This window comes from Neolamprologus brichardi, chromosome 15 (genome assembly GCF_056152115.1).
Source record: "Neolamprologus brichardi isolate AB-2024 chromosome 15, ASM5615211v1, whole genome shotgun sequence".
Taxonomy (NCBI): domain Eukaryota; kingdom Metazoa; phylum Chordata; class Actinopteri; order Cichliformes; family Cichlidae; genus Neolamprologus; species Neolamprologus brichardi.
In genome coordinates, this window is record NC_142118.1 from 17778351 (window position 1) to 17791202 (window position 12852).

General features: G+C 37.7%; 1 protein-coding gene across 9 annotated transcripts in view; it reads left to right on the plus strand.

Moving 5' to 3' along the window:
- LOC102784640 (DNA (cytosine-5)-methyltransferase 3A-like) overlaps nucleotides 1-12852 on the plus strand; it is a 104923-nt gene that overhangs the window by 1171 nt on the left and 90900 nt on the right. For all 9 annotated transcript variants that reach the window (XM_087851987.1, XM_087851990.1, XM_087851989.1 and 6 more), the window contains exon 2: nucleotides 5865-6087. In XM_087851987.1, the coding sequence (XP_087708113.1) occupies nucleotides 6019-6087 (69 nt within the window). In that variant the 5' untranslated portion in view covers nucleotides 5865-6018. The remainder of the gene's footprint in view (nucleotides 1-5864; nucleotides 6088-12852) is intronic.

The following is a 12852-nucleotide window of genomic DNA, read 5'->3' on the forward strand; positions in this document are numbered from 1 at the left end:
ACACAATTTTGACATAAAAGAAAACTAAAGGAACAAGAAAGAGGTGATTTAAGTGGCCATTTTTCTAAATAAAGTTCCACATTTAGATAATTTTACAAGTGGGCAATGTTTAGAAATACAATTCCCTTTTGTCACAAGAAAAATAATACATAAATGAGAAAGTAAATATAAATAAATATAAATTAATTTGTTATAAATCTGAAAATCTACTTCTGTTATCTTTGTCTGTCTATCTCTGTTTTCATTAACATCAAAGCATTCCATGGGTGTGTTTTAAATAACATATCCCTTACTGCTTGGATCCAGAAAGGCCTCTTACCCCAATACTTCTGAAAGAATTTAAGATCTGTTTGTTTATATGTTGAATGTGATGGTAATTATTTTAGAAAGTTCATTTCATATCTGTGCAAAATTTGGCTAAAACACTCAACTAGTTAATTATATATAATAATAATAGTTGAGAAATAGAGATTGGGGAATGATATGAATATTAATAATACGTTTAAATGTAATTTCTTTTACAAAATTCTATGCACGATCTAACTGGACATCATTCTCCAACAACATATACATTTGATAATGTAAATATCTCAACCTGACAACTTTAAGAACACACAAGATATTAATAATATGTTTCCCACCTTGTGTTCTTTTAACTATAAACATGGTTGTAGTACCTTATTTTTTGCATATGGTCAAATGTTACACCAGAGGGTGAGGTGTGTTGTGAGTATTTTGTCCTCAGATGACCTGTGTTTTTGCAAAATCTGTGAAAAAGTTCTGTGAGTACAGATAACTTATAAAGTGCTACAGTTTGGGAAATGTGCATAATTGAAAACCTAATTTAGAAAAAATGAATCAGTCAGTGTTTTCATCACTTAAAAGAAAAGTATCATTTTGCCTTGATTTGTAAAACAACAATAACAGGATAAAAACATTTGCAAACAAACAAGGCAATTGATCTTTTTAATAGGATGTAATGCTTTTATTGTGAAAACTAATCACTTATCACTTATGTTCCTGTCTTGTCGCTGCCTTATTCTCATTACCTTAACCTTCCTCTGAAGCTTTTTCTCTGCGCAACCATTTCTCCTCCCACCAATGCAGGCTTCTGCTTGGGCCTTTGACTAGGGGCTAATTTAAACCACTGCTGACATGAAGACTGGAACAATTTAAATCAGTGTATATTGACTTGCTATAGGAGGGTGAGGTGTGTGTGTGACCTAAATACTTAGGACTTGGAAGAGTTAGTTGGCTTGCAGCCTGGAGTTTGTGCAGGGAGCCCCCGGGAATGGCGGGGTGGATACTGTACAACCATTTCTGCAAAGTTTCCACTCCGTGTTTCTGCTGGTAACCCTGGCCTGCCGCCTGTTGTCTTTACAGTAGGTGATGTAAGGCCTGAGCATGAGGAGTGACATACTGTACAATGCATCCTGAGTAAAGCCAGACACACTGGCTGCGCTCGAATCCAGATCACTGCTGAAGTCTACAACACCACATTTTGAAGCTCCTTTTTGGGATGAGTTTCTGACACCTGTCTGAACAAATCACACTCACAAAAGCACAGAAACAACAGACTTCGCACCTAGCACACTAATCCAGGGGTGTTTATCTGAAACAGAGGCCATCCTGTATGGTGTAATCCCCAAAGATCAGGTTATCCCTTTAGCCACTGATTTAATCTGTGATTGAGGTTTATTAAACCAAGAGTCAGTACTGATTTAATTAGTGTTATATGTGGACGCTCCAAAACCGCAGTTTCAGTCCTTCCCTCCTTTTTTCTTCAGAGGAGATGAAAAACAAACAAAAGAAACCTGGCCACTTTATTATGATTTCCATGTGACTTGTTACCTGAACAATTTTTTAGAAATTAAAGCTTCTACCAAACGAATGTGACTTGGATTTCATTGTGGACATTAACCCTTAGGATCAGGATGTTTTCATAACAAGTAGTCCAAATCACAGACTGACATATTAGCAACCAACCTCGTGATGTGGACGCTTTCGCTCAAGTTTGATCTGTTTTCGGTCTCTTCTTCCTGCAACATGATGGCATTCCTCTGCCCATCGGAGACCCTCAACATGAACAGTTTCCCTGTGCTCATGTGTTTATATCAGTCTAGCCATAGCTTTGTGCTTTGTGGGTCAGAGTAGAGATGTAAGAAGTTTAGACTTTGCATGCATATCTGATTTTATTACTCGCCATATATTTGTATTTTATAGCTTATTTAATCTTGTGTGTACCTGCCCGCGGGTAGCTAGATTTGTAACAGAAAAGCTTTTCTCTTGTGAACAGTTCCTGAAAAATAGAGAATAAAACTAAACTGAAGTCACTCATTTAAGCTCGCAACTCCCCAAGAACTGGTCTGTCTGAGGACAGATCTCAAGACTGGTTTATCTCCGGTTTCAAAAGTGAAGCCAGTGTGGAAGTGTTTTAAATTTGCATTCTTTTAATGACCTGGAGCAAAAAGCCACCCAGATGTATTGAAGTCTATGGGAAAAATAACACCACTAAACACTTTCCCCATGAGTTTATGGTCTCCGTTGCTGTTTTTATTTCATATTAAATGAAAACAATTGTTGATTTTGTAAGTTATAGCTGAGTGCACTGAAGGAAAATGAAGCAGTTATTTTTTCTATGACCTGACAAGCATCTGCCTCACAAGCATATGACTCTTTTAAAATATAGTCTGGTTTGACCAATATATGTACACCTAGTTAAAGTTCCTCTTGTAAGGAGAAAGTTTCTGCTCTGAGTTAAGATATAAAAAAGATCTTAAAAATGGTTAATAGAACCATTAGTAGTTAATAGAATGATGAAAAATTCCTCTGCTTTGGAAACACCTGACATAACCCTAAAGCTATTAAAAAAAGCATTGTTAGAGTACTTTTGCATTAAGAGGTCATAACACTGAATAACGGTCACCATTTGAGCATAGATTTTTGCATTTCTTACATAACTTGTGTTAGTCTTAGTATACTTAACAATATTGCCATAAAAACAAGATTAGCAAGCAGATGCTAGGACATATTCTGACATATGATGGGAAGAGTCAGTCCTAATAAGGCTCTCTTTCAGTGTTTAAGTGTCTGTCACAGGCATGTCTGGTTTGGTTTTAAGGCATTTCATGTTAGGGCAGGGTAAAACCAGAGTCTTTCCACAAGCAAATCTTGCCACTCAGCAACCATGAAGTGCCTCCAAATACTAGATTAGTTATTTAAACCAGGACTGGCAAAGATGCATCCAAGTCAATAGTTCTTCATTTTTGTGATAACATGCATTTCCATTCCCGATGTTGGGTTTATTAGAAAAGGGTGAAAATAGATAGAAATGAATGCCATTTCTTGATCTAGAGGTTTTAAGTAAGTTTCAATAATAAAGATATTTTTACACAGTTCTTATCTAAACCAGGTTTAAACACACACAAACTCTAACCCTTATAATAATTCAGACAGCCTGCATTTTAAATTAAAATTGGCCATGTAAGACTCAAGTGCAACCCCAAGATATAATAGGAAAAAAAATCAGAATAAATTAAAAATAAACTAAACATTTGAAAGTTATGAGAATAAAATGGGGGATATCTAAAACTGTCAGAGTTAAAAGAAAATCTGTAAGATTATTTCTAAATAAGTGATAAAATAGACAGCAATTTAAAAGTAGACGTAACAAGCAGGACCCCTCTTTTAGTGAAAGGTGCAAACCGTCAGCACATTTTTTCCTAAAGATCAAAGGCTGTGCACTAAGGACAACAGTTATGGGACGTGATGGAGTGATGAAAGGCTTTAAAGGAAATAAATCAAACCTAAAACAAACAAGCAGCCAGGGCAGAGTAATTTGAACTGGTGTAGGATGTTCACTCTTTTCTGCTGCACTTTGAACCATTGCAATAAGCTTACTTAGAGGAATACAAGCATGCAGGACTATGCATTTGAAGGTTTCTGTGTTTTTCCACGGTGATCTGTTTGCAAATGGAAAGACCGTAAACTCAATGAATGTGGAAAAGCTGAGATATAATTAGTTTATTTCAAGGTATCTCAAGTTTTGTGTCATCTATTTTGCAAATCAATCAATTAATTTTAGTTTTCTGTTAAAATTTAAGGGATTGGGGTGAAGGGTTTCTTTCAGCTCGGAGTAAGGTTTCAGCTTTTTAAAATCTTGGCAGTGACCTAGGTGAATGTTTTCAAAATACTGCTTTATACTTAAATTATGCAGCGGTTTTATTAGTCCAGGTCAGTTGAGATCAAATTGTGCTGCATGTGGCGTATGTATGATGTATAATGATGTATAATAAACTTTATTTTCAACAATCACTGGGGCACAGAAACTATACTCACCAGTCAAATCTGATAAAAAGAAATCAAACAAACAAAAAAAACAAACACAAAGTTTGCTGACTTTGCCCCTAGTTATACTTCACCCTCCATCTTCCTCCCATAGATATCAGTTAGGTATTCTTTGAATGCCGGGACTCTCTCTTATAATGCCTTTGCTGAAACATAGAGGGACTGAAATGTGATCGCAATCAGTGTTTTAATCTCCCAAGAAGAGCTGCATCAATAGAGCTGTAATGCTTTGTTTGCTATCTTAAAATCTGTTTTTTTCCTGTTTGTATCCCTTACATGCAATTTTAAACTGTAAACAGACATGCGCGCAATAGCTTGTTATTCTGCTACAGCGTGTTTTCCAATAATTGTTCGTAAATACCCCTGTAATACACCTAAGTGCCTACAATCTGCCAAAACAGCTGGTGAAAAAACCTTTAAGCTCACATTTCAAGCCATATGTTTATTAAAAAAAACAGGATTTTATCTTCAAAACATTTTCTGCGGTTATAAAACTGTCCCTGTGCTCACTTTGCTTTGTTCCTGCTCCTTGGTTTCGTCATTAATTACCTTCCATATAACAAAAAATGTTAATGACAGCGATGAGATGAGAGGGTGATGAAACGAGAGCCAATATGAGTTCGAGCACTTACAAGGTCACACATGGTTGCCTCTCCACTGAACACCTTTCTCACTGCTGCCTTCCACTCAACCATTCGAGCTCAGTAATGAGACACAATGTCCTAGAAAAGGGTTAATTGTTTATCAAATAAAAGTCAACATTGAATGCTTCCCATATATGATAGTCTGCTTTATGTCATTGTAATATAAGTATCTGTGGGTTTTAAACTGTTAGACAAAGCAAAAAAAAGTAAGATCAAATAAAACTTGTTATGGATATTTATGGAAAATGTTTCTTACTTGTTTGTTGTTTTATATTTTCTTCAATTATAACCCCCCCCAAAATATTATATAAACAATTATTGTCAAACATGCCTCAAAAATGCAGAAAATGTAGGACATATAGGAAAAAGAACCAAAACAAAATAAAACGTGATACATCACTGAAAAAGACTTCTGTATTGATAGTTGTTGGATACAGTGCGATTGGTACCACAAGTACACAGATCTTTGTCATGCTTGTGGTCAGGATTTTGATTTGGCCTTATCTGCAGTCTGAATGCAGCCACTTTGTCTAATAAAATGGGACAGTTTCATCAGGTTGCATCAATCACTATGTGAGAGCAGTGATGACAGTTACCCTGATTCCAGCAGACTTCTCTGAAGACACCTGCATGTCTGTTAATATGTCAGGGCTTAGAAGCTGCTTTTCTGCTTCCACCTGCCAAGCACAGTTCACAGAGCCATACCTGTAGTTTACCTGTAATGTGTGTGCAGCTGAGAAAGTAAGAAAACAGTAAAAGAAAGATGTCAGTAACATGCTGAGCATGATTCCTTACTCAGACCTGACAAATATGCTCCAGCTGTACATGTACTTATGTGTGTGTTTTGTGTGTGTTTTGTCTTTCTTCCCGCAGGAGAGGGGGAGGTCTGAGGGAGTGCGTTATCGTCTGACAGACCGAGACAGGTTGAATGAAGCTGCACCTGGTGCTTCTGAGGGCATTTCCCATGTTTTGATTTGCTCTGTTTTTTTAACTTTCTAAACTTGGTTTCACCGAGCTGTTCCCTGCCATGCCGTCCAACAGTCCTGCTACTGGTGAACCACCCCAGACGCCAGAGAACGACACTTCTAACGATGTGGTGAGCAGGAGCTACAATATAACTAATAACTAATAATACTGTATTTACTGAAACAGTCTAACTGAATCAGAGTAGCAGTTATGTCTGTCACAGTGTGAAATTTTCACTATGAGATTATTGTAGTCAGAAGAATTCACAATAAAAATGTTATCACAATAAGAGCTACAAAAGCTAGAATGTTAAAAATTGTAGCTAAATAGATTGACTGAAAAGATCTAAGCCTATTGCTAACTCAAATTTGTACAAATATGCATGTGTAGAAGCTTTTATTTTTAAAATCTGATACCTTAAAGCTTCCTGGAATAACTGGAGCTTGTATTTAGATCATCTGACATGTTTGGGATGAACCTGATCACTTTTAACAACTATCTAAGGCATTTAAAGTTGAAAATCTCAGAGAAAAAGCATCATGATGACTTACTAAAAACTGACTACAAACTGGTTAACATAGCTAAGTCTGGGTTTTATTTTGAAAGTCTGACATATTTTTAAAAGCAGTCGTCTCACTTGTTGACTATAGAGAAATTTACAAAAAGTACAAATACAATACCGGCATATCCTAAAACTTCTGGAAGAGTCCTAGAAGTACAACAAACGTAAAAAAAAATATTACATTTAAAAGTCCAGATGTTAACATTTTATTTAATACAACACACAGTACTGTGTATTTATTAATGTCATGCATTTTATTATCCTAAATTTACCATAAAAATCAGAGAACAAACCAAATACATTTTAAAGCCTTTTTAAAATATATTTTTCATGATTGAATAAAATTCAACAAGTACTTACATTTTTAAATAATTAAATATAAGGAAACTGAGTTATTTGAATTAACTGAGTTATTTAAATTATGAAACATTACATCAGTTTTATACTAATTGTCTTGTATGCAGTGACAACAGTAATTATGTGTTACTGTATAAATGTTACTCTATAACGTACAACATTTACCTCTTAAACAGTCAAGTACCCAAACTCAGCTGTACCCCTTGTACAGTTCAGCTCCTGCTGCTTCTGTCACTTTTATCATCACTGCTTCTATTATTATACATATTGAAGGAGTACTACTACTGTTATTTTTGCTGCCACAGATATTATTACAGCCACCACCTCTTTTACTACAGCTGTCATTACCACCACTACTTTGGCTTCTTAGCTCATGGTTGAGAGCTTTTTTTAGCCAGTACTCACAGAGAAGCTGGCAAGTCTGACTGTGTGTTTGTAATAACTAAACTTGCATTTTTTTAAAATTTACATTCACTATAAGCCTTTCTACTTTCCACACTGTTGTTTGACCACATGTACAGTAAATGAGACGAGTGCAGGGTTTAGACTTTCAAATGGTCTTTCATTTAAAAAAAAAAAAAATGTACACAAGTAAGGAGACAGGTGAAAAATGGCTCCATTCATTTGCTCTACTGCAGCCCAGGGTGGCCCTCGTCAATCTGTGAGAAATTTGTAGTTTATTCTATAGTCGTGTTGTTATAAAAAGGCCCACCTCAGTCGCCAGCTTCCCCATTCACATGCTGGCATCAGACCAAAACAAAGTTTTTCTCATAGAGCTGTTCTTTCTAACTTCCTGAGATTTAACTCTCTCATAAAGAGTCGAGCAAAGCCAAGAGAGAAATCGGAGGAAGTCTCAGTTTGAAGACAGAGAGGAAGTGATGGCACATAAAAGAGGTGTGGGAACCTGACTCACGCCAACTGTAATCTATTGAACAAGACAGGAGCCAGAGGTGCCGGGAGAATAGCTCAGAGAGTAGCTAGCAAGTGTTTTCAGAAAATTTGCCCTTTATGCAAACAGATGGCAGTCTGCTAGTGAGCAAAGCATTCACAAGGAGGTTGTTGGTGTGGCACTGTATATAAGTTTGCGATCAGTTTCACTTAGCAACTGCTAAGTGGTTGCCAAATGGTTGGTCACCAGTCTCCTGTCTTGTACTACTGGGGCCTTATCCATTTGACCCTTAAGAGTCACATGTCCAAAATAGTGGACAAGTTAATTTCATGTAATTGGTGGTCACTGCAAAACCTGAAATGCAGCGATTCCCAAAATGTTGACTGTTTGTCTTTTATGTGCCCCCCTAACACAAAATTATATTGTAGCTTTCATAGTAATGATAATACATTTTATTTGATTTCTCTTTTCAAAACACAGAAAACAAGGTCAACTTACATCATGAAATTTACAACTAGAACAACATTAAGAGAGATTAAAATCCTAGAATGATATGAGTGCAAAACATATAAAATTTAAAAAAACTTGATAGTTAAAGTTGATATACTGATGTGAACAGGCAACGTTTCGGGCTACGATTTAACTAGTCTAGCTGCCGGAGTTGAAGTTGAAGATGAAGCACAGCGCAGTTAAATACCTTTAAATCGATTGTTGTTATTAACAGCAGCTATTGCCCTTCAAATATATTTGCATCACATTAGTAAGACGATGCAGCCAAAATGCATATCAAAGTATATTAAACAGTTAAGATAGTAAAAAAATCACATCTGAAGGGCGCCACTGACAAGAGCTACTAACATGCAGAGGATAGAGCAGCAAGATAAAGTAAGAAATGGATGATTTAATTAAATGCACATACAAATCGTGCTAGTTGGGAGTTTATGTAAAGTCGGCTGTGCAAATTCATTCTTGCAAGCTGAACATATGTTTATAGGTTGCATGCCATCCACAATTTTCTGCATGGTAATATACAATCACAGGCTTTCAATACTTCACCAGCAAACCTGTGAGCCCACAGATTTCTTAGGTGCTGCTCCTTTTCCCGAAATCACCAATCAGAGCTAAGGATGAGCTCTGACAAAGTAGATCATCTTTCTTCTCTAATGCCTGTGCCTGTCAGCATTTACAATACTCATATGCTTACAAAGACAGTTTGATGACTGTCAAAAGGTGTGCCCCGGGCGTAACAGCAATATGTAACATCCTAATCATGTGGAAAAAAAAGTTTTATTTCATTTCCACAGCATTTTGTTTAAAAATAAGTTATTTGTGTTTCTGACCAAGTGTGGAGTGTTTATTACCTTCTAAATGTGGGTTTAAACATCCCTCTAGCCACCTACCTGATCTCTCCTGGTGTATGCAGTGAATGCAGAACTAGTAATAACAGTACACAAATTCAGACAGTTTGTCTTTAAAGGTAAAGGTATATACGAGGTGCAATCAAAAAGCTCCTCAACCATACCTATAAAAAGCAAAAGCTATAAAAAGCAAAAACCTTTTAGCTTCAAGGTTATCTCCATGTGGAGCTGCACCACTCCATTCTCCTTCAGAAAGCTAAGTCTTCGATTTCAGGAAGAGGATGAAGCCAAGTCTCACAAGCTGGGCTGGAGTACAGAGTTCCCCACAGATTCTTTTGAGTTTGGGGCCAGTGGTGGGGTTGTTACTTAAAAAAGTAATGCATTGCGCATTGTGCACTACTTAAAAAAAAGGAATGCGGTATTTTACCTACTTACTCCATGGAAAAGGTAAAAACGTGAATTAACAGTGTTGTTTGCACCGCACTGGCGGCACAGAACACTGCTTTTGCCTCCGTGAACACATCGGACTACAAACACGTAAATTACCAACTCCGGAAGACAATTAAAGCAGCCAAATGTGAGTTCAGGGACAGAGCGGGACAACAATTTGACAATCCTCGGAGAATGTGGCAGGTACGAAGCGCTGACCCCCATCGTGAGCAAATGCTTTGAGAGGCTAGTCAGGGACTTCATCTGCTCTGCACTACCCAACTCATTGGACCCTCTACAATTTGCAAACCGCCACAACAGGTCCACTGATGACGCCATAGCCCTGACACTACATACTGCTCTCTCGCAGGTGGAGAAAAGGGACATGTATGTGAGAATGTTGTTTGTACATTACAGCTCAGCATTCAGTACCATCTTTCCCTTGAAGCTGGAGAGGAAACTGCAAGACCTAGGATTGAGTAGCTCTCTCTGCAGCTGGATTCTTAACTTTCAGTCTGACAGACGCAAAGTGGTCAGACTGGGCAGCATCACCTCATCCCCCGTCATAATGAATACTGGTGCACAACAGGGGTGTGTACTGAGCCCTCTCCTGTACTCACTCTACACCTACGACTGCACGGCCACTAGCAACTCCAACATCATTGTGAAGTTTGCAGACAACACAACAGTGGTGGCTCTTATCACCAAAGGTGATGAAATGGCTTACAGGGAGGAGGTCAGCGCCCTGACACACTGTTGGTGAGAGAACCATCTCACTCTCAACGTCACAAAGACAAACGAGTTGATAGTACACTTCCGGAGAAGTAGAGAAGCACACAACAACATTACCATCAACGGCGCTGCTGTGAAGAGAGTGAGCAGCTTCTGTTTCCTAGTTGTACATCTGGCAGAGGATCTCACATGGTCTGTTCACACAAACAAAAAAGTTCACTTCACATATATGCCATTTCTTTTGCTCAATAGTCATGCTGCTGACCTCTGTATATTTTATTTTGTATATATGTAGATACATATATATATAGGGGTGCAACAATACTCGTATCGATATTGAACCGTTCGATACAGTGCTTTCGGTTCGGTACGCATGTGTATCGAACAATACAAAATTTATTTGATCAACTTTTCTTCTGACGATGCTGTCTGTATTGAGCGCTCAGTGGATCTGCGCTCGACAGTGCAGCCTAGGCGGAGTAGTCGAACGCAGATTCACTGAGTGCAGGGCAAGCTAGCAGACAGAAGTTAAGCTCTCGTTGCAACATAGCAAATTGAACCTCCCCCACGCTCATTCAGATCTGGCGTTTGGAACTATTTTGGTTTTCATGTGACGTATGACCCTGAAGGTAAGCGCGTCATGGACAAAAGTAAAACAGTATGTTGGATGTGCCACGCAATGCACAATTACATTGGTGGGAACTAGTGCGTTAGCGCAGTTAGCTCGTTAACGTGTTGACGCCGTCCAGCCCCACGCACGGGGTGATCTGCGGTAGCTCGTTAACGGAGATTTGCCGTGTTGTGGCGTTAACGTCATTTCAACGAGATTAATGCTGACAGCACTAGTGGGAACACAACAAATATGACTGCACATTTACTCCGACATCATCCTAGTGCAAAGACAAGTGGAAGCAGACAAAAACAACAAGCACGCATGCTACAAACTTTACCCGAGTCATTTAGACAGCCGTTAGCACATAATTCTCCTTATGGGGACCTGATATGTTTGATATGCTGCTGAGAATATAGCCCAGAAGAAGTGTATAGTATAGCTTTTATTTTGGAAAGAGACATTTCTCTGTAATAAACTCTCTTTTCCAAAGATGAGTGATTTCTCGATCAGATAGATTTATTTTTTATTACTTTGTTGTTTCAGCAACATTACATTTACAAACTGTACTTTTGAGTTAAAATATATATTTATAATTTTAATAAATGACAAATTAAAAAGGCATGAACATTTTGTTTGTATCGAAAAAATATCGAACTGTGACACCAAAGTATCGAACCGAACCGAATCGTGAATTTTGTGTATCGTTGCACCCCTAATATATATATATATGTTTGGTATACATATTTAGTAATATGCATACATTCTTATATTTGTAAATATATTTATTCTTATAATTCTCACATTCCTGTTCTTATATTTGGTTTGTATCTTATGTTTCTTGTATTTTGCACACAAGAATTTCACCCACATGTGCTGTATCAGTGTACCAGCACATGTGATGTGACAAAAAAAGTGATTTGATTTGATTCAATTTTTTTGCACTACTCACTGCATGTGGCAGCACAGTGGCAGATAGTTAGCACTATTGTCTAAGAATAAAAGGGCCATAGCTTGAATCCTGGCGGGAGTTTTATTCACTGAAGTGTCCTTTGGGTACTTCCGCTTCTTCCTGCAGTCCAAAGCCATAGATATGAGGTAAATAAAGTGCTTGAAATGTATAGAGTAAAGTGCTGTTTGACTGTGTGGTTAAAATTTGGCTTGTAGTCTAAAGTGTTTATAGTACTCAGCAAGACTGGAGAAGCACTGTATAAATGTAAGTAGATTAAATTACTCCATAGCATGGCCTGAAATACAAAGTTGGATAGTTATCAGTTAACAGTGCAAATCTTAGGCGACAGGCCCATTCACTGACACAAATTGTTTTGCCAATGTGTTTTGGACACACACACACTCTGTCTTTTAGTGTTTACTTATAAACACAAAGTTGACAACCACTTGAAAGAGTACTTCACAGTGATTACCACACGACTCTGTGTAGAGGCTAAAATGCCACAAACCTGACAGCTCACTACTGCCGTAGTCACCTGTTGATTATCGGGCTCTGGCTGCTTGGCATACACTCAGCTTCACCATCACTCTGAGTTCTTTGTGACATTTGTGTTAGCCTGCTGTCTGTGCAGATGCTTGCTTATTGTTGTGTGTTAGCAGCACTGGATTGTTGTTACTGTCCTGGATTCAATTTGTATTTCACTCTTTTCATTTCATGCATTAAAAATAAAAGTAATCTTCACTTCTCCATTCCTCAAAAGCTGTAGACCCCTACAATATTTTCCTCCTCCTTGAAGGGTTAAGTTAAATAGGTCAAGTAACCAAAAGAGAAAAGGCCTGCTTGGTGTTTTTTTTTTTACTTCTATCTGCCATTTTACACATATTAAAAAAAATTCTATAACTGTCACAAGGGGTAGTGGAGAACTGAAAAGCAGAGCGGCACAACAGCTGGAGAGCACGAGCTTGATCTGGGACACGTTATGAATGCGCATGTTGTGCGGTAACTT